Source organism: Saimiri boliviensis, chromosome 3, assembly GCF_048565385.1.
Source record: "Saimiri boliviensis isolate mSaiBol1 chromosome 3, mSaiBol1.pri, whole genome shotgun sequence".
Lineage (NCBI taxonomy): Eukaryota > Metazoa > Chordata > Mammalia > Primates > Cebidae > Saimiri > Saimiri boliviensis.
Window position 1 is genome coordinate 114,865,549 of NC_133451.1, and position 24,573 is coordinate 114,890,121.

At 40.9% G+C, this 24,573-nt stretch overlaps 3 protein-coding genes across 4 annotated transcripts in view; 1 reads left to right on the plus strand and 2 right to left on the minus strand.

The window, feature by feature from the left end:
* Window positions 1–18,654, plus strand: part of WWC2 (WW and C2 domain containing 2) — a 218,696-nt gene extending 200,042 nt beyond the window's left edge. For both annotated transcript variants that reach the window (XM_039468352.2, XM_074396680.1), the window contains 2 exons: window positions 12,561–12,688; window positions 15,845–18,654. In XM_039468352.2, coding sequence (XP_039324286.1) covers window positions 12,561–12,688; window positions 15,845–15,911 — 195 coding nt within the window. In that variant the 3' untranslated portion in view covers window positions 15,912–18,654. The remainder of the gene's footprint in view (window positions 1–12,560; window positions 12,689–15,844) is intronic.
* A 104-nt stretch (window positions 18,655–18,758) lies between these two features.
* On the minus strand, window positions 18,759–20,486 carry CLDN22 (claudin 22). The gene has a single exon (XM_010344415.3). It carries the CDS (start codon window positions 20,370–20,372, stop codon window positions 19,710–19,712), a length of 663 nt encoding a protein of 220 aa, XP_010342717.2. The 5' UTR covers window positions 20,373–20,486; the 3' UTR covers window positions 18,759–19,709.
* Window positions 20,487–21,921: 1,435 nt separating this feature from the next.
* CLDN24 (claudin 24) lies at window positions 21,922–22,584 on the minus strand. Its single transcript, XM_039468556.1, has one exon. The coding sequence runs from the start codon at window positions 22,582–22,584 to the stop codon at window positions 21,922–21,924; it is 663 nt and encodes a 220-aa protein (XP_039324490.1).
* Window positions 22,585–24,573: the final 1,989 nt, after the last annotated feature.

Consider the following 24,573-nt stretch of genomic DNA (forward strand, 5'->3'; position numbering starts at 1 on the left):
AAAAGAGGTAAATAAAAACAAATCAGCCTTATAAAATGCCATAAAAATGCATACCTGTAGCTTATGTTTTTCCGCATGCACTGATATGATTATATTTAGTTATCTATAAATTAAGAGGATTGAAGTAGATGGCCACCAAGATCCCTTCTAGTTACAGAATGCTGTGATCTATTTGAGATCAAGTCTAACGTGTTTTCAGTGTGAATAAGGATTCAGAGAGATTTGTGGAAATTGAAGTCTGCATGGCCTAAAGGAACTAAACCTTTACGGTACCTGCAGTACTTTGATAATTCTGAAGTCCAAGGTGAAATGTAATTCCGGGAAACTTTTTCATATCAGGATATCCACAGTGCAGTCTTCCACAGGTTACGTAGAGCAGATTCATCACACTTTAGGAAACTATGCTGTCTTGCTCCATTTTGTGCTGCTATAACAAAATGCCACAGGCTGAGTAATTTATCAAGAACATAAATTAATTTAACACAGTTCTGAAGGCTGGAAAGTCCAAGATCAAGGGGCTGCGGCTGACCAGGGCCTTCTTGCTATGTCATCCCATGGTGGATAGTAGAAGGCAGGAGGGAGAGAACTCGCTCCCAAAAAAGCCGTTTGATTAAGGCGTTGCCCACACGTGTGGGTGGGGCCCTCATGGCCTACTCACCTCTCAAACCTTCCACCTCTTCAAACCATTACAATGGCAGTTGGATTTCAACATGAGTTTTGGAGGGACAAACATTTGAACCATAGCATACGCCACGCCCGCTGCCCCTCCATCTTGGCCTTCTTCTGCTACTGACAGTTTCACATCAAGCAACACTGAAAAAAGCTCACAAAACAAGGTGCATTTATCCTGCTTTCAAAATGATAGGATTCTCCCTAGTGCAGAGGACTTATTATTTTTACCAACTCTGTGGATAAAGTGTTAGAGTTGTAAACTTTTCTCACCACTGAAATTTGCAAAAACCGGTTTTGTGAAAATACAAACTTTCCATTGTGTGCCTTTCATTATAGCCACAGAAACTGGTAATAACTGTTGACTTCTCTCACCTGCTTCCTCCTCACTTCCACAGCCATTTGTTAACATACACACACACACACACACACACACACACATATACACACGTACACAGTCACACTCACACACTGCCCTTTCATCTCCATCATTTCTCTGTGGTATTGGGGATTTGTGAGGGTTTCAGCAAGATGACCATAAAGTGCCTAATGATGAGCAAAGAGCCTGCCAATTGCCATAAAAAATATGGCTCCCAGAAAAGCAATGAATCGAAGCCAGCAGCAGGTCCTGGATCTGCCTCCCTTGTCAGGGAAAACTGTCAGGTCTCAGGGTTACACTCCATAACCTTCCTTCTTTGTGGTCCAAAGTCTGTTTTGTAGCTCAGAATAAAAAACAGAATCTTATTTACTGTCCTCGTGTATCGTAAAACCCCCTTAGGAAGCAGAGCAAGAAGCTCAGGACTGTAAATTAAGACTGGATTGTGCTTTTTATTCCATTAGGCTTCTTAACACAACTGTGAATAAATCACTGGGCCTCTTCTGCAGGTTGGGCTCCCATCACGTAAACTGGAGGTGAATCACACCCTTCTGGAGTCCACAGCATACAAAGTGGCTCCCAGGCCTCGTGAGCCGGGCGTCTTATCATGACTCATTGGGATGAGGGGAGAAGCATGCCAAGAGAGGACTGGGGTTCTTTCAGAGGAGCCTCACGGTCCTTAGAAAGGAGGAATTTCTTTTTTTTCCTTAGAGTGTTTTTCTGTCAGAATGCCAAAATTCTGTGGTGCTAGACTGCAGAACTGCTAGACTTTTTGTAAAGCTTAAAATAATGCAAATGTTAACACTCTTAAAAGTTAGATCTAGTTTTAAAATTATGCCGAAGATATTAATACACTGCATTCAACAAAATCTTAACGATTACAGTGAAGTATTCAGCATTGAGGTTTAACTGCCTGCAAGGTTGTTTGCTATTGATTATTAGCAGCTGATAAGTCTATGTTTTGTCACCTACATTTTTGGAGAAAGGTATAATTATAGATACAGATATAAACATAAAAACATATAGGCATAAAACATAGAGGCATAGACATGTAGATATAAACATAAAAACATAAAGACAAATGCAGTCTTTAGTAAAGTATATTCTTATTGAGGAGTGAAGGAAATAGCTTCCTGTGTTCCCTGGTCTGCTTTATTTTTATTTTGTAAAACAAAGCCAAGTTTCAAAGTAATTTTGTAGTCACCACAGAAATGCTGGAAGTTGGAGATGTCAGCAGCCATTACACTACTTAGAGGGACTGTCATAAGAGTTCTCTGCAAGGGTAAGATAGACCTCTGCGTTCCATTCACGTGGAAGGTGGCAAAGACCGAGAACAGGATCCTGGGAGCCTGTCTTATTTTCCATCTGATAAAATACACTTCTAGGTAAGAAAAGTGGGTTAGATTTTCTTACCTGTGCATGACTCAGTTTCTTCCATGGCTTTTCCTGATGTATCTCTTGTTAAATCAGTCAACAGATATCTGTTTTAAGAGTGATTTTTTTCTTATGGTATTTGACCAAGAATTTGAATACCAGCATAATTGTATCATGTTTACTAATTTAGTGATTTGATATACCATAGCAAGACAGAAGTCATTTCTCAGTGTGTGCTAAGTCAACAGTTCTTTATCTGGGACCTAATGAAAAATTATGCATTTACTAAAGATAGGACTTCACAAAGTAACTAAAATGCCAGATTTATCCCCCTCATATTTGAATCACATAAATTCACAAGCTCCAAGTGGCAACTAAATTATCTCATCAATTACAAAGTAATCAAGAGAGAACCATTACTTACCAAATATAGGCAGCTTTTATAGACAGAATCTTTCAAAACAGAGAGTGGGAAATGGAGGGGCAGTTAAAAAAATACGTGGAAAAAAGACAGTGTGATGAAAAAAAATCAAAACTTACTGCAGTAGATGATTATTAGCAGAGTACTACGGATGCCCCATTGTGGGTTATTTAGCCTTCCATAAAGCAGTGTGAATGTAATTGACTTTTTATAAGTATTTGCTTAATAAAGAGTCTTTGTAAAATATCATCTTTTCTAAAAGCGCCACAGTATTTTTACTTACAGATTTAAAGTGAGTTTAGGATATTTTTGTTTTCAGAATATTATTTTAAAAAATTTAAAGTGTTTAACACATGGTTATTTTAACAAATTCAAGTGATGCACAACTATATAAAGCAAAAACTAAAAGTCCTCCTTGGAGTTGCGCTTCCCAGAGGTTACCACTGTTGACAGTTTGGTATATGTCCTTCCAGCTGTTTTTTATGTCACATATGTGTTAGTGTTATTTGGAAGAGTTACACAAAAATAGAGTCATAAAGATAAATTGTTCTGAAATTTGCTTCTTTCCCTCACTTAATTCTAATAGTATATGATGAACAACTTTCCATATTAGTAAATGTTCCTACAACGCATTATTTCAATGCATTCACTTGTATAGCTATATCACAATTATTTAATTATTCTAGTGACAGTTTCTCAAATGTTCTATTATAAACTATGTGGAAATACACACTTGCATGCATATTTTTGCACCTGTCTGGTCACACTAGTATTCCTAAAGCATAAATTCGTAGTAGGAGAATTTCTGATAGTATTAGTTTGTCTGTGAACTGGAGTCAACAGTCTTGTCTTTGTCATGTCTTTTAAGCCTGAAGGCCTTGTTTGATTTCCTAGCCTTAAAGGTGTCTGAAACAGTGGGTGCATATCAAATAACAAAGTGCTTAATGGCCCTTTTTGCTACCAGCAGTCTTATTTCCTTCTGAAATTTCTGACTGCTTAAGCTGTAACAGAAACAGTTGGCTTTTCAAGTCTGGAAGGATCCCAATTATGGGACTGACCATCAACTTAGATTGTAGGTGCAGGCTACCCACCACCTTTAGACCTTTAGCTAAGGTGTTTTCTCTTCTACTTCTTTATGTCAACTGCTTAACTCTGGCCTGAGTTGTTGATCTCTCTCTCTCTGTGTCTCTCTCTGTCTCTCTCTCTCTCTCTCTCTCTGTCTCTCTCTTTCTCTCTCTCTCTCTTTCATCAGGTACACCAAGAGGCAGCTTCTCACAGCACTCCTGGTTAGCTTAGTTTCTCCAACATCCCCAGTGAGAATTGGGAGGGAAAGTGAACAGGAAAGTTACCCTGTATTGGCACCGGAGATTTTGCTTAGAATGCTTTCTCTTAAAGCAGCTTTCCAAAAAATTGACAGAGGCCAACTCACATATTTATAAGGCCCCACTGTCCCTCAAGACTCAAATAAACTAAATTAAATTAGATTCCTATATCAGTCAGATGGAGGCTGGGCACAGTGGCTCACACCTGTAATGCCAGCATTTTGGAAGGCCGAGGTGGGTGGGTCACTTGAGGTCATGAGTTCAAGACCAGGCCAACATGGTGAAACCCCGTTTCTACTAAAGATACAAAAATTAGCTGGGCATGGTGGCAGGAGCCTATAATCCCAGCTATTCTGGAGGAAAAGGCAGGAGTATCGCATGAGCCCAAGAGGTAGGGAGGTTGCAGTGAACCGAGATCTCGTCACTGCACTCCAGCCTGGGTGACAGAATGAGACTCCATCTCAAAAAAAAAAAAAAAAAAAAGGATTTGTGTATCTGTCAGATGGAGATAAGAACTGTTTTTAAGTATGTATTGGCAGAGACCACTCCCCCCCATTAAATGTATATGTATTATGTAATGACATCTCCAGCCATTTGATTTAATTAATTCATTTTGTAAGACAATGTTGCAGGTAACTTCTGCAAATATAGGCAGTTGTCAGAAATAAACTCCTGGTTCAAAAATTGTATTGAGCACTTGAGCCTTTATGAGTTATGTTAAACAGACACATCCTTTGCCTTCCTGAAGCTTTTGGGCCCAGTGTAAACGTCTCAGCCACCAAGGCAAACCTTGAGTCATAACCCAAATTAATAACTAGGCAGCCTCCTCTTACACCTAGAAGAGGAAGTTGGTGCCTTGAGTGGAGGACAGCAAATAGAGGAACAGAGTCATTGTGACTCTTTTACCCCATAACAGTAGTCCTCACCATGAATTACATAACTTTCTAATATGAATATAGGAGGAGTAATAAATAACCTTATTTTATTTTTTTAAAAGAAAAATAAATATTTAAGTTCTATTTTCTTTTCCTTCTTCCTTTTTTTTTTTTTTTTGAGATGGAGTTTCGCTCTTGTTACCCAGGCTGGAGTGCAGTGGCGCAATCTCGGCTCACCACAACCTCCCCCTCCTGGGTTCAGGCAATTCTCCTGCCTAAGCCTCCTGAGTAGCTGGGATTACATACGCGTGCCACCACGTCCAGCTAATTTTTTTTTTTTTTAGTAGAGACGGGGTTTCACCATGTTGACCAGGATGGTCTCGATCTCTTGACCTCGTGATCCACCCGCCTCGGCCTCCCAAAGTGCTGGTATTTACAGGTGTGAGCCACCGCGCCCGGCCCAATTTTTTGTATTTGTAGGAGAGACGGGGTTTTACCATGTTGGCCAGGATGGTCTTGATCTGTGACCTCGTGATCTACCTGCCTCAGCCTCCCAAAGTGCTTTGATTACAGGTGTGAGCCACTACGCCAGATCTTAAACCTTATTTTCTATTTCACAGTTTGTTTATATAGCTAAAGGATTATCTTTCTATTTAATACTTACTAATAAATAAACGTAAGTTTGGATTTTATATCAGGGAAGCTTTATTCAGTATTTTACAATATTAGGTGTTTTTTAAACTCAAAGTACAAATTAACATTAGTTTTTCCCTGATAATGGAGTAATATAGACAGGTATATGAATATACTGATGAAGGCTTATTGTGGAGAGTTTTTTAAATGATATGGTGCATGTCTGCATTTATTTATCTCCAAATCTAATATAGCCACATATTCATTTGCCAAGATTTTTATTTTTTATTTTTATTTTTTTATTTTTTTGAGACAGAATTTCACTTTTGTTGCCCAGGCTGGAGTGCAGTGGCGTGATCTCGGCTCACTGCAGCCTCCGCCTCCCAGGTACAAGCCATTCTCCTGCTTCAGCCTCCCAAGTAGCTGGGACTACAGGCATGCACCACCATACCCAGCTAATTTTTTATATTTTTAGTAGAGATGGGATTTCTCCATGTTGGTCAGGCAGGTCTCGAACTCCCGACCTCAGGTGATCTACCCACCTCAGCCTCCCAAAGTGCTGGGATTACAGGCATGAGCTACCATGCCCAGCCAGGATAACAGTTCTTAAATATCTATGTGCCTCACAGCACCAAATATATATGAGACCAAAAAAAATTTAAATAAAGATGTTTAACAATTCCTAAATGTTCTTAACAATTTTTAAATATCTGTGTGACTAACGGTACCAAGTATATATGAAGCAAAAAAAAAAAAAAAAAAAAACTGGCAGAACTATAAGAAGTGGATGAATTCATTATTATCCTCTGTCAGAAATTAACAGGCCCAGCAGGCAGAAAATCAGTACACATAATTGAACTCAACAGCACTGTTGGTTAACTGGATATAATTGACATCTGTAGACTACTTCATTTAATGACAACAGATGACACACTCTTCTTAAGCTCACTTGGAACATTCACCAAGATACAGACCACAGCCCAGGCCATAAGGATGTATATTACACTGTCTGCTTTTACCACAGTGGAATTAAACTAGAAATCAGTGATAATTGTAGCTGGAAAATTCCAAAATACTTGGAGATTAAACAGCACAATTCTAAATAACAGATGGGTCGGAGAAGAAATCTTAAGAGAAATTAAAAGGTATTTTGAACTAAATGAAAAAACAACTTAATCAAAATTTGTAGGATGACTTTTGGAGGACAGCCACTGAGTCTGTGGACATTGCCCCAGAAGCAGGAACTATGGTATCCTCTACTCTTGTGCTTCTCATTACAACCAGTAAAGGCTGTTCCTACTATAAGAAAAAAAATTGTGGGATGCAGCAAAAGCTGTGCTTAGAAAGAAATTTATAACATTGAATGCATGTACTAGAAAAGAGAGAAGAACTAAAATCAGTCATCTAAGTTTACACCTTAGGAAACTAGAAAAAGAAGGGCAAACTAAGTCCAAACTAAGGATAAGAAAAGAAGTCATAAACCTGAGAGCAAAAATGAATGAAATTGGAAACAGGAGATCAATAAGCTGGGTCTTTCAAATAATAATAAAATTGGTAAACTGCTAACCAGGGTAAGGAAAAAGAGAGAGGACACAAGTTATACTACATCAGAAATGACAAAGGAGACATCACTACAGGTCCTGTGAACATTAAAAGCATAATAAAGAAACACTGTGAACAATTCTATACTCTCAACTCTGATAACCAAGATGAAATGGATCAATTCCTTCAAAGATACAGTCTGCCAGGAAATAGTCTGAATGGGCTTATATGTGTTAAAGAAATTGAATCAATAATTAATAGCCTTCCCAAATAGAAAGTACCAGGTATAAATGGATTTACTAATAGATTCTTCCAAACTCTTTTTTTTTTTTTTTTTTTTGAGACAGAGTCTTGTGCTGTCACCAAGGCTGGAGGAGGGCAGTGGCATGATCTTAGCTCACTACAGCCTCAACCTCCTGGGTTCAAGAGATGCTTGTACCTCAGACTCCCAAGTAGCTGGAATTACAGGTGCCCACCACCACGCCTGGCTAATTTTTGTATTTTTAGTAGAGATGGGGTTTTACCAGGTTGGCCAGGCTGGTCTCAAATTCGTGACCTCAGGTGATCTGCCCTCATTGGCCTCCCAAAGTGCTGGGATTACAGACATTAGCCACCACGCCTGGCCTGTACCAAACATTTAAGGAAAAAACTGTATTAATTCTCTGCAATCTTTTTTTGGCAAACAGAAGCAAAGAGAATACTTCCCAGCTTACCCTGTGAGGCCAGCATTATCTTAATACCAAAACCAGGCAAAGACAAGGAAACTATAGACCCATATATCTTGTGAACATAGATGCAGAAATCCTTAACAAAATATGAGCAGATCATATCCAGCTTTGTAGAAAAAGAATTTCATACCATGACCAAGGGAGATTTAACCCAGGTGCACAAGGCTGATTCAACATTCAAAATCAATTATTGTAATCTCATCAACACCTGCTCGTGCTAAAAATAACTCCCAGCAAACTAGGAATAGAAGGGACCTTGAGGAATATCTACAAAACTCTACAACAACCATTATACTTAATGCTGAAAAACTGGAAGCTTTCCTGCTAAGACTAGGAATAGGGTAAAAATGTCCCCTCTCACATCTTTTCTTTATCACACTAGAAATCTTAGCTAATGAAATAAGAAAAGCAAAAAAAGATACAAAGTTTGGGAGGAAAGTCAAAATTGTCTTTGCTTGCAGTAAGATGGTTGTTCATGTAGACAACCTGAGAGATTTGACCAAAAACAAAACTAACAAAAAAAACTCTTGGAAGTAATAAGTGATTGTAACAAGGTTGTAAGGATATAAGGTTAACATGCAAAAATTAATCACTTTTCTATATACCAGCAATGCACTAGTGGGATTTGAAATTAAAAACAATGCCATTTACATTAGTATCCAAAAAGTGCAATACTTACAAATCTAACAAAATATGTATAAGGCCTATAGAGGAAAACTACAAAACTCTAATGAAAGAAAATTTAAAAGGAACTAAATAAATGGAAAAATATTCCATGTTTATGTATAGGAAGACTCAATACTGTCAAGATGTTGGTACTTCCCAAATCAATCTGTAGATTTAACGTAATTCCACTCAAAATCCCGTCAAGTTGTTCTGTAATAGTCAAACTGATTCTAAACTTTATATGGAGAGGCAGAAGACCCAGAATAGGCAACACAGTGTTAAAGGAGAAGGATAAAGTTGGAGGACTACTGACCCTACCTAACTTTAAGACTTACTATAAAGCTATGGTCATCAAGGCAGTGTGGTATTGGTGAAAAAACAGCCTAGAACTAGGTCAACCCACTTAAATATACAGTCATCCTTCAGCATCCATGGCGGGGATTGGCTCCAGGACTCCCCATGGATGCTCAGGTCCCTTATATAATATGGTGTAGTATTTGCATATAACCCACTTCCTCTCAAATGCTTAAGTCATTTCCAGATAACTTGTAACTATTACAATTTAAATACTATGTAAATAATTGTTATACTATTTTTAATGATAGTAATACAGTATAATACGGTAATAATAATGTCATTAATGGAATAAGGACAAGGAAAAACAGTGTCAGTACAGATGCAACCATCCATTTTTTCCCAAATATTTTCTATTCATTGTTGGCTGAATCTATGGATGTGGAACCCACAGATAACAGAGAGTTGACTGTATTCAACTGACCTTTGACAGAGGAGCAAAGAAAATAAATTTTTAAAAGATCCTCTTTTCAGCAAATGATGCTGGAACAACTGGACATCTATCCACATGCAAAAAAAAAAAAAAAAAAAAAAAAAAACATGAATCTGGACATAGACTCTCCTACACCCTTCACAGAAATTAACTCAAAATGATCACAGACCTAAATGTAGAATGTAAGCTATAAAACTCCTAGAATTTACACTAGGAGAAAATCTGGATGACCTTACATGTAGCAATGGCTTTTCATATGTAACACAACATCAAATTCATGATCCATGAAGGAAATAAATGATAAGCTGGACTTCATTACAATTTAAAACTTCTTTGTGAAAGACACTTTCAAGAAAAAGAGAAAAGCCACACATTGGGAGAAATATTTGCAAAAGTTATATCTGATAAAGGACTGTTATCTAAATTACAAAAAACTCTTAAAACTCAACAATACAGAGCAAATACCCAGTTTGAAAATCAGCAAAAGACCTGAACAGACACCTCACCAAAGCAGATATACAGATGGCAAATAAACACATGAAAAGATAATTAACATCATATGTCAATAAGAAATTGCAGATTAAGACAACAATGAGATAGCTCTGTACACCTGTTAGAGGACCAAGATCCAAAACACAGACAATACCAAATGCTGACAAGGATGTGGAGCATCAGGAACTCTCAGTCATTGCTGATAGAAATGAAAATGGTACAGCCACTTTACAAGGCAGTTGTAGATTTCTTATAAAATTAAGCAGATTCTTACATACAGTTCAGCAGTTGGGCTCCTTGGTTGAAAACTTACATCCACATGAAAACCTTTGCATGAACATTTACAGCAGCTTGATTCGTAACAGCCAAAACTTGAAAGCAGTCAAGATGTCCTTCAGTAGGTGAAATGGTTAAATAAACTCATGTATCTAGACAGTGGAATACTCTTCAGCACTAAAGAGAAATGAGGTATTCATCAAGCCATGAAAAGACATGGAGGAAACTTAAATGCATACAGCAAGTGAAAGATGCTGTTCTAAAAAGGCAGTATGCTGTATGATCCAACTGTGTGACGTTCTGGAAAAAGGATGGAATGGAGCCAATGGAAAGATCAGTGGTTAGGAGGAAGAGAGGGAGGAATAGGCAGAGCACAGAGGAATTTTAAAGCAATGAAACTCTTCCATATAATATTGTAATAGTGGATACATGTCATTATACTCTTGCCAAAACTCATTGAACATACACCACCATGAGTGAAGCTTGATATAAACAATGGATTTTGAGTGATAATGAAGTGTCAGTATGAGTTCACTGATTGTAGCAGATGTACCACTCCAGCAGAGGATGCTGATTGGGGAGGGATTTTACATGGGTGGGGACAGGCAGTGAAGGAGAACTCTACTTTCCACCCAGTTTTGCTTTGAACCTAAAACTGCTCTAATAAATAGACTATTTTTTTTAATGTTATGTGAGGAAGGTTTAACCTGAGAAAATATTTACAATATATTATTGATTTTCAATAATTATTAAACAATTTCTCTTCCTTGGTGGTGGTTTCCTCTGCCACTGGTCTTTACCTGTGTTTCATTTGTTTTGGTTTTTGAAACAGGGTCTTGCTCTGTCATGCAGGCTGGAATGCAGTGGTGTGATCATAGCTCACTGCAGCCTCAAACTCCCAGGCTCAAGTGATCCTTTCACCTCAGCCTCCTGAGTAGTTGGGACCACAGGCACATGCCACCGTGCCTAGCTAATTTTTTTAAATTTTCCTTAAAATATGAAAATAGGGAGACAGTGTCTCCCTATAGTGTCCAGGCTGGTCTCAAACTCCTGGCCTTAAGGAGTCTTCCCACCTTGCCTTCCCAGCATGGACTTCTCTGTTGTATTCACAACCATAACCCTACCTCCTAGTACAGAGCCTGGCATATTGTAAAAATAAATAAATAAACAAGCAACAGTAATAGTTTAATACTGAAATAGTATATTTAATTATGTGTTGGGTGCTGTTCTAAATACTTTACATATATATCTACTCATTTAAACTTTGTAACTTTGAAGTAAGTACTTATTCCCAGTTTACAAATGGAGAAACTAAGACACCAGGAGGTCAAGCAACAGGCCCAGATTTACATTGCTAGTAAGTGGTAGAAATGGAATTTGACCCCAGGCTGTCTGACCTGAATGTTTGCTCTTCATCAATTTGTACTACCTTTCCTTAGAAGGCAGTCCGCAATATTTTTGATTGGGTGAATAAATGAGTAAATGAATATGAGTAAAAGAATGAAATGAAAAGGCAACTCTTAACACAGTATTACTAGTCCATTTTTATTTTAAAATGTATCATGTACGGTATCCAAATTTTCATTATTACTAAGAGATGATAAATTGTAGTAAAGTCACACAGTGGAATATTATTTAGCAATGAGGAAAGTGAGTTACAACTACATATAGCAGCGTGTATGATTCTCGTGAGCATAATGTTGAGCAGAAGAAGCCAGACGCTAAAGTACCTGTTTACTGTTCCATCTATACAAGGACAAAAGAGGCACAAGTAACCAGTGCCATTAGAAGTCAGAGTGCTGGGAATCCTCAGGGAGGAGCTGGAAGGGCACCATGGGGGGCTTTTTGTAAACAGGAGTGTTCCCCCCTTTATCTGGTGCTGGTTACATGGGTGTGTTCAATTTGTAAAATTTATTTCAGCTATACACTTATATCTGCAGTTTTTTTGATTGGTAAATTCTTCTTTAATAAACAGCTCTTTAAATGACTCAGTTAGAAAAAAGCTTCAAAAGGATAAATATGAGTTTGAAAGTATATTTGCCCAAAACATTCATTAACTGTAGATATTTTTTTGGAAACGGTGCTATGAGTAATTTTCAGTTTTCTTTGAGAGAGTTCTTACATTTTTCAGATGTAACAAAATTGTCACATATTACCTGTATAATTTGATTTCTAAAATGTGTTTAAAATGAACTTGCCCCAAAATTGACGTATGCTCCCACTCTGCATGCGTTGGGCACGTGGGTGTTGGCTCCTGATGGATGATAACAGGGACACCAGCCCACTGGCTACCTTGCTTGCCTTCCTGCTTTAGTCATAGCCTTTCAAGCCTCATAGGACGTCCAGGGATTTCTAATCAGTGTTTTGTGTTTGTCTTACATTTTTATTCCCTTTTCCAGGCTGAACAGTCAAAAGAAGAGCAGAAGCAAGGTTTGAATGCAGAGAAATTGATGAGGCAAGTCTCCAAGGACGTGTGTCGGCTCCGGGAGCAGAGCCAGAAGGTGCCTCGGCAGGTGCAGTCCTTCAGGTGAACGGCCCCGTCCAGGACAGCTTTTGCATTGTCCTCATGTGGTCTGGTTTTGTAGGAATTCTCCTCAGTGCAGCGAAAGTTAATACTAGGATCTGAGAGAGAAATCCTCTGTTCCCCACTTTGAATATATAATTTTCCGTGTGCACCTTCCTGAGGTGATAAATGTGACTGGTAGAGTTAAAGACTGATGAAAGCCTAACTCCCCCGCAAAACCCAGGGTGTCCACAGCTCTTAGTACCTCTTAGCATATCTCACTAGGCTATCTTCACACAGGATACAAAGGCACAGAAAACCCAGATATCTTTGGGGTTTCGTTCACTTATTTTACAGGCATTCCTCAGGCAGCCCCATGAGCCTTGCACCGTATCAGGCCCTGAGATGCAGACGCTACGAACATGTGTGTTCTGTTTTTCCGGGGGGCTCTGGGCTGTAGCGGGGACAGGTGGGTAACCAGGTCATTCAGTGCATGTGGAAAGAGCTAACTAAAGGTATAGGTAGGGACCTATGAGAGATGCGGGAGGAGCCTCAGTTTGTGCAGGGCATGTGCTGGGGCTGCAGGCACCAGCAGGAGAAGATTATAAGAGAACCCTTTGTGAAAGGGTGGCTGCGAGTTCCTTAGACACCTAGAGGTGGCTGTTTGGAGTGGGACATCGAGGCAAGAAGAAAAGCACTGATAGAGGCACAGACCTTAGAAGTCAGTTCCAAGCTCTGGTGCATGGGGAGTTGCCAGCTGGTGAGCCTGCCTGGGAGAGCTGGGCTCAAACTACACAGGCCTTGGGTGCTGTGCAGGCTTCCACCTGCGGTTCCAGATGCTGGGGGAGCCAGCAGGCCTTTCCCTGCACAAAAGTAAATGATGGGGTTGGGCTCTGTGTGGGGCAGATATCAGAGGCTTTGTGGAGAGTGAGTGGGGAGAAATGGGTAAGGATGCCCAGTTAGGTTCATGGGAGGTTCACGGGGGGAGTGGTTGCCCGGTAATACTAGCACTCAAGATGGAGAGCGCTGAGGACCATGGGTATGAGGACAATGCTGACCTCTGCCGTGGGCACACCAGGCAATGCCAGCAGGCCAGTGAGGTAACCATGACCAGAGACAAGTGGGAGTAAACATCTAAAGCTGGGGTTAGGGGTCAGTATGGAGATTTTAAAATGAGAATGCTCATCCTCGATGCGTGGTCCCATCAGTGAAAATGGGGCAGACATCCCAGAAAATGTGAAGATGATGGAAAGGAGGCCTAATGGGCACCAACCACTGAAGGGCACACCCCAAAAGAGATGCTAGAAGGAATGACTGGAGAGGTCAGAGAAGAACCGGGGGCCTCGGGCAAGGGTAGGGAGAGGAGATCGATGGAGAGAACTGAAAAGCACTCTAGGGATCTGAGGACACCAGGGATGGTTTCAGTCCTGTCGGAGGGAGCTCAGCAAAAAGGTTTGCTCATACTGGGTTTTGATTTGGTTTTGGTTGGTTTTGTATAGACGCGTCTTTGGAAAGCATTTAGGTGTAAGCAGGAGAAGCCCAGAAGAAGCGAGTGTTTTTGAAGCCTGGGGAAGGGGGGGTCACGTGGTGGAGCAGGGACACCTATGGCAGGCAGGCTGGGTCCAGAGCCAGGCAGGAGGGCAGGGTGACAGAGCGTGCAGCCACAGCAGGGTGCCTTAGTAGGCTCACAGCTCTTCCATTTTTATGTGACATCTTGTAGTAGAGAGGTTCTTCCACCCTCTTTTCTGCCAAAGAACCACATTTGTGACTTAGTGAGTGCTACTACTTGGGTTTTAGAACTGCAGGTGAGGGGAATCCATTCATGCCTTTGGTGCTGTGGTCACTTTGAGAGTAGGCAGCATTGACTAGCATGGAAAGTCACACAATGCAAAGAATCCATTAACCTTCCCAGCTTCCCTTAGGATCCAAAGCTATTATGTCACCAGGCAAGCGATGGGAATAATGAGATGGCCCGCAGTGGACAGACCGCACTGGCAGCACAGCGGCCTGTGTGAGGGATTGGCACAGTTGCCGTTGCCTGGCCTGGGGTGGTGAGAGACTGCGCAGTGTTGGGATCTGGGGCGTTCTGCCCAGCACCACCCCAGCCGCTTGTTTCACCTGGAATCAGGAGCACGATGGGCCCTGGCCTTCTTATTTTTCAAGAGAAGTTAGAAATCAAGAATTCAATCTGAAGTGTCTCAAATGCAGGCACTGGCAACTCCCTCAGGTGTTTTTTAACACCCCAGTTGCCAGCTGCACCTAAGGCCTCCAGTGACATCATGCCCTCACTCTTGGCGGGTTTCGTTCTTGTTTCCCTGTTACGGAATTGAGCAAATGTCAAGGACACTGTTCACAACAGTAGCTCATTCCAGTGTCCACAGTGTTTTCACTCCTCGTTTTCTTCTCTATCCCTTCTTAGTCTTCGAAACAGCCCGCCTCAGCTCTGGTTTCTAACCCGCACTTTCTCCTCCTCCATCTGGACTGCTCTTCCACAAGGGAGGGCCCGCATGCCCCTTGCATGTAATATGCCCTCAGGAAATAAGTGCTGACGGCATGTCATGTACAGCGTGAAGTTTTGTAGGAAAATAGACACACTGTCTTTTTTTTTTTTTTTTTTTTTTGAGTATACTTGTCACCTGAAAACCACTCTGCCCTTTCTCAGCTTCTCCTCTGCTTTGGGACGAGGGCAGTTACTGCCTGTCAGATAGAAAGCTCCTCCTCCTCCTTTCATTTGTGTTGTGGTGTCACTCGTCAGGTTGTGCCTGCCTCGGCATGGTATCAATTTTAAAGATTTTCCCAGTATTATGTACTTTCCTGTGAGGTTACTGAAAAGTTTCCATGCAGGATTTTGGGCCTTTTGAGCCCTCTACTGCCTAGTTTGGAAACACCCATCCTAGACCAAACCCCTTCTAGTTTAAAAACTGTCTCCTGATGGAAGTTCCCTGACTGGCTTGGTCCGTAGGTGACTTCCGTGAGCCAGAGCTGCTGTCCTCCTTGATACCCTACCTTTAGCAGGCAGAGGCTCTCTTGATGTCAGATGGAGTTTTGCTCAAGGGAAAAAGCTCCTGCCTGTGCTTGTAGAGACATCACCGCCACTGCAGGTCGTGGGGATTGTTTAGATGGTCCTAGATAATTTTTAGCATCATATGTAAGTCAATTTATTTCTCACCCCATATCTAGGGAGAAGATTGCCTACTTCACCAGAGCAAAGATAAGCATCCCGTCCCTGCCGGCGGATGATGTGTGATTACGTGGCTTAAGAAGTTATTTTTCATCTGTTCACTTTCTTAGGGAGGGTAAAAGACTGAAGATCTGTTTGTTTTTGTTTTGGTGTTTGTTTGTTTTTTGTTTTGTTTTGTTTTTGGTAATATGACTGTCAACTCTTGAAGAACTTCTATTTCACATTAGATTTTCAACACATTAATTTGTAAAATACCTTGAGTGTAATTTTTATATGCTTAAAAAAGAAAAAATTGATAAGAAAAATGGGATAATCTGATACACAAATGCTGCCCAGTATGTACGTATTGCCAGTGGGCTTTCTTTTGTAAAAATGGAATCTAGGCAGGACCCCACGTGTGTACCGTTGAGCCGACTGGAGAAAGAACTTGGTTTAGCAGGTAGTTTTGCGCCTCCTTTGCGTTGCTTTGAGTAGGCTGCGCCAATGGCAGCAGCGCCATGTGGCATCTGTGCACCGGTGAGGAGGAGCGCTTTCCATTTGGAGGGCAGTGTGAGCATGAGCTGGAGGGTAGCGTTCCAAGTCCATTTAAATGGGTGGTGCATTCATGGCCATCACCTGTGCAGGAACACCTCATTTTCTTAAAACAATTTCCTGTTCGTCCTTTTGTATTTTTCTAAAGAAAACTAAAATATAAACTACCAAATGCTCTTAAGAATTAAGAGTACAAAGCAGCAGTGCTCTTGGCTACGCTAAAGATCTTGGGATTCATGACACTGAGGGCAGGGAGAAGAAAGAACACCAGCCGTGCAGAGACACACGCACAGAAGCTCATCAAATGAGCAGCTGCTTTCTTCCACTCAGCCTGACTTTGCGTAAGTGTTCAAATGTGAGCTTCTGGCTGGCACCAGTGGTTTGTGCTGAGTCTACGCATGGTGCCAAGTGGTGGCCCTGTGTTCTGAGGACAGAGGGAGCTGGAGGTGTGGAGGGGTACGCATCAGCACTCATTCGGTGTCACCAAGAAGAGAGGAAACGATGTCTTGATAGAATCAAAGTTGCCAAAAACAAAAATGAGTGTATCAAGCAGATTTCTAACATTTAGTAGAAATTACTTAATAGCTCTCATTTTTGGGGATTCGATCTATAATTTATGGTAAATAGTTGGGAGGCAAAGGGAAGAATGTGCCTGGGGGGATTATTAATCTGAAGAATAAGCTAAGTTGTTTATAAAAAAGACGATTTTGGATGAACGAGTTTAGAGATATAAACTGACTAATGTGTCTTCCAGTTTAGAATTTCAGCTTACCCAACCCAGGCACATCTTAAAAAAACAGATCCTCAGTGCAGCTCTGACAACGTCAAAGCTTTTAAAATAAATAGTATTTAGGCCATTTAAGCCAAACTTATCACTCAGAAACAATTTTGGGTTAGCCATCTAATATAGCAAATGAAATCAATTTTTTTAAGAAATGCAAAATTGTCTTAAAGGTATGGACCTCTTAAAGAAAAAAAAAAGTGTTCCTAAGTTAGAATGCTCACTAGCAAGAATTTTTATTTTCTTGAAAGCAATTATATATGTTTTGGAAAGTTCATATTATTGGAATCGAAGTTCAAAGTAAGCATCTTCTGAGCCTAGAACTTTATTTTTTCCTAAATGTCCCACCACTTAATACAAATTTCTCTGAAGACATAACTGGACATGACAGACACTACTTTGAACAAAAACCAGCCTAGGGAATTGACTGCGCACAGTCCTGTAAGGCTGCTCAGTTCATTCTAGTAGATGACTAAGGAAAACTAGAACAAGAACGCAGTTCACCCTGGTCAAGGTCCAATGTGAAAGGCAGAAGTTGATTTAACACAGAGGTAAATGAAGGTGAGCTGTTTCCAGTCTTAGTTGGACCATGGAAATGTCTATAGAATTATGTGTAGTTGTTCCATACAATTTTATTTTCTTCATTTATTTATTTACAGTCTTATTTATGTTCTGTTTAATATATAGTTTGATTCTGGCCATTTTAAATATTTGACACAGAAGAGACTATATTGGAATATTTACAGCTTTATAAGTCTTTCATCAGATTAGCTGTGGACTTTTTGTAATACAAAAAGTTTCAGACAAGTATTAAAGAATAAAATCTGTCTCAGGCCGGTAGTTAGCAGTTGTGACCAAGATGCTTTTGGTTGTTGTATTTTACAAAATTTCCTCATTTCTAACATGAGAGATGAACTTATTTTAATATAATCCTTTTTCTACACTTTAAAAGTCAGTAATAGTGTTATGTATTTGTAGGCAGCTTTTAATAATCTTGTCATATTTGTACTAACCCAAATGATCACAGTGACAAAACAGTTTAATAACTTGATCACAAAACCATATGGACAAATATGAATTTTAATATTATAAATACTATTTTTAAAAGGTAGAATTTATCACACAGGGTAAAAAGAATGTAATATTTAGTTCTCAAGTTTTAATTATCAGTATATTATTACAATTTTGTATATCAGAATCTTAAGTGTTACAGGTACAAAAAGAATATTGCTAGCCAAATGAACAAAGTTTAGCTGAATCTCTGTAGCATGCAAATCAAATTAATTAAATTTTTTTGCTATTGCTTTATCTATATTGTATTAACTACCAAAAGCTCAGGACTGAACTAAATATTTAATCAAGTTAAATTCTGAACATGTTTCTGTCTTAATTTGTCTTGTTTGTAAATGTATGCAAATACATCACATAGATTAACTTTGGTTTCTGCACTTTCCATGTGTTTGTGGGTGGAAAAAAATTCAGTGGGTTTTTTTTTTTTTTAAAAAAAACAAACAAAGATACGTATTGCCTAACACTCTATTTCAGTGTCGTTTATTGTTCAGTTTATTTCCCTGATTGGCACAAATACAAGAATTTCCTTGAGCCATGTACCAAGCAAATACAAAATATTTCATGAAGAAATCCCCAGGCCAGCAGTTTGTGATGAATAGTTCCTGTTGGAAGCATGTGTATTGCTGATAAAAAGGAGGAAGTATTTTCATTGTGCAAATAAAATGAAGGGCTCCGGAATATGTGCTCTGTCGTCGCACCGTCTGGGCTGGCGGTGCACTGCATGGTGAGGCGGCCTTCCCAGGAGGCTCTCCACCCGCACTCCTGGCCTGGCCTGCCATGCGGTCCCTAGGCTTCAGAGCCGGGGAAGCCAGAAGTGCTGCCTATCAAATACAGAGCACAGGACGCAGAAGCACGATTGTGCCACCCAGTCTGCGTGAATTATCCAAAACACAGGATCGCCCTCCTGCTTCTGACATAGTCGAGAAGGCATGATTGAAGGCGGCTGCCTTTTGAAAAAGGCTCCATGGAGACACTGAGATCTCTGACTCTGAAGGAGATGTGTCCACCTTTTACCTCTAAAGCTTTTAAAGAGCCGATGATAATTTTATATAATAAGATGTCATGCATTTTAAATGAATATGCAACAGGACCTCAGGTTTATCGTACTAGGTTACCTTAAACACCTGAATGAAGTACATGAATGCCAAAATGATTCAGCTCCATATGAATAATACCTTCAAAGGTACATAAGGATTAATTTAATGCTTTATTTACCACATCTAGGCAGTCACTATTTTAAAATCGAGAAAACTCATTCACGGTAATGGGTGTCATTACTATTAAGTCTTGATTGGTTTTGGTCCCAGAGTAGAAGATAAAAGTGGTTCACCAGTCCTAGAAAGAAATTATAGTTTACTAGCCACAGGAAAAAATGCACTTTAGAAAATCAGAAGCATAGTGAGATGACGACAGTGGGAAATCCTACCAAATCCAGTGCTGAGCTGGCTCCTCCTGCACAGCAGACGCTTGTCATTTCTGGCTTAGTTTTTCAGGTTGGTGTTTCTCGTCTCCAATTGCTGATGATCTTCTTCCATTTGTGCTACTGCACAGTGGCCCGAAGCTAGGGGAGCATGGCTGGAGCAGGCTGCACAGTTGAGCAGATACCCTCCTAGCACAAGAGAAAGTCCAGCAAACCAGCCCAGAAAGAGGGCCTCCCCAAACTCCCACCTGGGGACAATGTCTGGGACGGTCTCATCCCAGAACTCCTGAACCGTCGTGTGGGCAACCCAAGAGACAGGAACCAGGGCTGTGATTCCTGAGGTCCAGGACAGAATTCCTCCCAGGATTAGCAGTCGCCTCTTGAGATCTCTCTGACTCTCTCCAATTCTCAAACAGTCCAGGCCAAACCCGGACACCAGCAGGCCCAGAAATCCCAGCCCATTTGACAGAAACATTAAGATCCTGGAGATCCTGAGTTCAGCAGGCAAAGCCAGGAAGGAGTCAAAGTCCTTGCACTGTATCCCCACTTCCTCTTGAACCACACAGGTTTGCCACAGTCCCATGGTCCAGTTTTCCATTTCATTTAAGTCCAGGTTGAGGTTCTTCCAGTGTGGCAGGTAGTTTGTAAGACAGGATAAAACCCATCCCAGCAAAGATAATGAAACTCCAGCTAGCTGAGCCACAGTTCTAAATACTAAAGCCATTATAATATCCCGAGAGCTTTAGCCAGACTAACACCTGCCCTTCGGTCGCTGTGAAAAGAAGTGTGACACTCGTGCTATAACTTATGAAACTCAGAAATATTTCTTCATTGTGTATATAGGAGGATTCTTGCCAGAGTGGCTATTGTTTGATTCCATGTTGAATGGGTTTCAGGAAAGGATAGGGAAATCATGTCGCAAAGCAGTAATGCCAAGGTGTGGCCGAGATCATGTTTGTGTCCTGTGGGCTGGATTTTGCAGAAAGCAGTTTGTCACTGAAATATAATTAAGTGATAATAATCCTTTCATGGTTAAGGTAAAAATGGCTTTCATGTTATTCCCAACTTCTAAGGGTCAAACAATGAAGAAGTCTAAATACAAAATGTTCAACTGATGGTTTTGGTTCAGCTCCTCCTGCTTTGTATTTCACTAATTGCACCTGTCAGATTTTCATCTCTTTATAGTTCTCACATTTCAAATGTGCATGCTATGGTGATACTGTTATTTTTTTAAAAAAATAAGTTCAAGGAAAGTATTTCTTAACCAAATAAATCAATCTTACCGGAAATCTCTCTACACCTGAACTCAGGCCTGTGTTTTAGAAATTCCTCAGGCTACATATACCGCATGGCATAGGAAGCGATACTGGACTACATATCTAGCTTATTTATCTGCATGCCAGTTTGTCACATGCAGGCTTGTGTGCATAAACACTTTTTTTTTCTTATATGTGCTTTCTTTGCAGAAGAAAAAATTAAGCAGTAGGATTGTAGGTTAGAGTCAGCATTTCTGTTTATTCACCACTAAAGTATATATCCCCATGTTAGTAATTTTTCATTGAACAAAGGAAAGTTTTCATTCAGATGACCTGAGAATTTCTGGATATCAAGAAAAATATCTTTGGAATTGTTTTTCTTTTTCTAATATGAAAGTTTTGAGGGAAAGGATGAGAGAAGAGATTGGTCAGTATTTTAAATCTGAGAGGATCAGAAGGTTCTGAAAACCTTTCAGCCTCATAAAATCTTGTTACACTGAGTGCCTGGTAATATCCTAAAAACAAACCACTTCTGTTGAAAGAAGAAAAAAGTCATTGTTGTGGAAATAACACTTTGGGGTTGCTTAGCATATGGTCTTACCAATGTTGAACACTTAAAAGTTTTCAGACTGTTCTTTTTTTTTCTTTAGGAAACAAACTAATGATCATTTCTATCTAACAACAACAACAACAACAACAAAAAAGCTTTCTAATATGAAATTTACACATTAAAGCTTGAAACTGACTATATTGGACAGCCACCACCATTTTGATTTCAATAACCAGATCAATTAAGCTCATCTCACTTCTACCTATGAAATGCTTACCATAATCATTTTCATTTAGACATAAGATTTTCCTTCATTATTCTCCAGATTTTAGGGGGCAGTGGGCCTACCTATTGTAGAAAAATGGTTACTGAATGAGAAAATCTGAGCATCACAGATTTAGCTATAAAACAAAGACGTCTTTGTCATCACAGTTGATACAGGATACATCTCCCGCCTTGTTGAAGTCTTACACTTGAGGATCTGCAGTTCCATCTTCCAGGTAAGGACACTGAGTTTGCATTTGCACCACTGCATAGTGGCCCGAAGCTAGGGGAGCATGGCTGGAGCAGGCTGCACAGTTGAGCAGACACCCTCCTAGCACAAGAGAAAGTCCAGCAAACCAGCCCAGAAAGAGGGCCTCCCCAAACTCCCACCTGGGGACAATGTCTGGGACGGTCTCATCCCAGAACTCCTGAACCGTCGTGTGGGCAACCCAAGAGACAGGAACCAGGGCTATGATTCCCGAGGTCCAGGACAGAATTCCTCCCAGGATTAGCAGTCGCCTCTTGAGATCTCTCTGACTCTCTCCAGTTCTCAAACAGTCCAGGCCAAACCCGGACACCAGCAGGCCCAGAAATCCCAGCCCATTTGACAGAAACATTAAGATCCTGGAGATCCTGAGTTCAGCAGGCAAAGCCAGGAAGGAGTCAAAGTCCTTGCACTGTATCCCCACTTCCTCTTGAACCACACAGGTTTGCCACAGTCCCATGGTCCAGTTTTCCATTTCATTTAAGTCCAGGTTGAGGTTCTTCCAGTGTGGCAAATAAGTTGTAATAATGGATAAAATCCACCCCAAGAAAGATAATAAAAGTCCAACAAATTGCATCGCTATCCTAAAGATTAAAGCCATTGCCACAAGTCTTAGGACTTTGCCGCCCCTATAGGAGCTGCTGTCTTTTGCAGTGGACAGTAATGTGACAATCTCCGTTCTATGCTGCCTGGAATATAAGCTGTGGTCCTTAACTCTTTGGGCACTCTGAAATGCGTTTTTGTTCTCGAATATAGTGTTTCATGTAAAGGACGAAGGACTCTGTTAAAACTATGAGTTAGGCTTTCTGATAAGGACTTAATCTGTTACCTTCCAATTTGCTTGGTAAAATTATATCCCCAATGCTTGATGATTATAAGTCTAAGGATGAACAAAGAGGCCTCTATGACCCCTCACCCTAAAATACAACAGAAATCTTTGTGCTTCAATATGGATTAATTAGATTTTAAGTGGCGATAAAAGACCAGCTCTTTCTACAACAGGACTTCATTGTAAGCGCTGAATCAGATTTCAGGGATGCAAAACAAGGCCTTGTAAAGAAAGGTAGACTGTTTCCTATAATCTCTATTCTTCTCGGACTTCCTTAACCTACACAAGAGCCTGGCCCACGTCCTCGAGTGTCGCAGGAGCTCAGTAGGACTTGGCAGGAAGGTTCCTCGGAGTCCTTTGAAAGGTAGAGGCTGGCTTATGGGGCTGATTAAAATGAAAAGGACTGAGGCTGATGCCAGGGGCTACTGACTGAGAAAGCGAATGTCCCAGGAAGTTCCAGCATTCACTCTGGTTTTGTCTATCCTCATTAAGGACTTGGGGGTAAAGCATGATGTCTCAGTGTCCAAGGAAGTGTTTTTTTGTCCAGAGCTGAAGCTGTCCCCATTGTCATTTCAGCAGCGTACACAGAGCAACACCAGGCTTCAAAACTCCTGCCAGGTCCCAGACAAAAGTCTCTGGTACAAACACAATAGCCACAATGGGGCTGAGCTTTGAGGCTTCATCTTGTTTATTTTTTTGGTTGAGGCCACACCTTGAGAGCATACTTCTGCAGAGGGTGACCCCTCAGAGAACACAGGGCTGGCCTCACAGGCCAGGACAAGAGGTCACCTGCCCCAGATTCCCAGGGCTGCACCGTCTCCTGTCTGCGTCTCCTCTCCCCTGGGCATCCTGCACCTGCTCCGAGATAAAATCATTTGGGATTACAGGACGGAAAGGTCTCTGAAGGTGGAGCCACTGCCCTGGGAGGCTCTAACCTGGAGAAATAGAACCACTGCCCATCACGTTGCAACAGTGAAGTGGAGTCCGGGATCAGAGATGATCTTTTATGGTGTCTCTAGGAGATCAGAGAGAGAGGACCTGGATCCCGATGTTTCCAGATTATTTTGGATAAGATTGCATAAGACTTAGATTTGGAGTGGTACTGTCTTCAGCTTTTCCCATCATCTTAAGTTTAAAAAGTATGCCACTAGCTGAACTCTTCCTTAATTTTTATAAATTTTCAGAGTTCCTGAGGATATACTGGTGCCCTCACCATCCTGAAATAAGTTGTTCTAGGGTGCAAAAAGATACCCAGATCCAGAGGGCCAGATCACCAGTGGCCAGGATACGGCAAGCTAGAGAGCTCTTCCAGGAGGCAGCCGGGGCGGTGGAAGACGTGGAGAGCAGGCATGCAAGACCACAGGGAGATGATCCTTAATACCACACTGAAACCGTTTTTGAAAACCTAGTGGGGTAGGCTGCTCTATGACATGGTGAACTCTTCCAGCTACAGGCATCTGAGCCACAGGTTCTCACCTGCCAGGGTTATCATGGAGGGGATTTCTGCTGTGGTGGGAGTTGGGCCTACATCACCTCTTAGCACTCCCCCAACTCATTTATTCTTTCAGCATTAAAAAAATATGTCGTGAGTGTCCTCTTGCCAAGCAGGCACTGAGTGCTGAACAGCATGGATTTGACCCCTCCCGTTCGGGCTCACATTCGCGCAGGAGGCCATTAGGAAACAAGAGGATGAAAGAAGTCAAAAGAGCTGGGGTGTGAGTGTTCCAGGCAGATGGGCAGATGCAACAGCCCTGAGGCAGG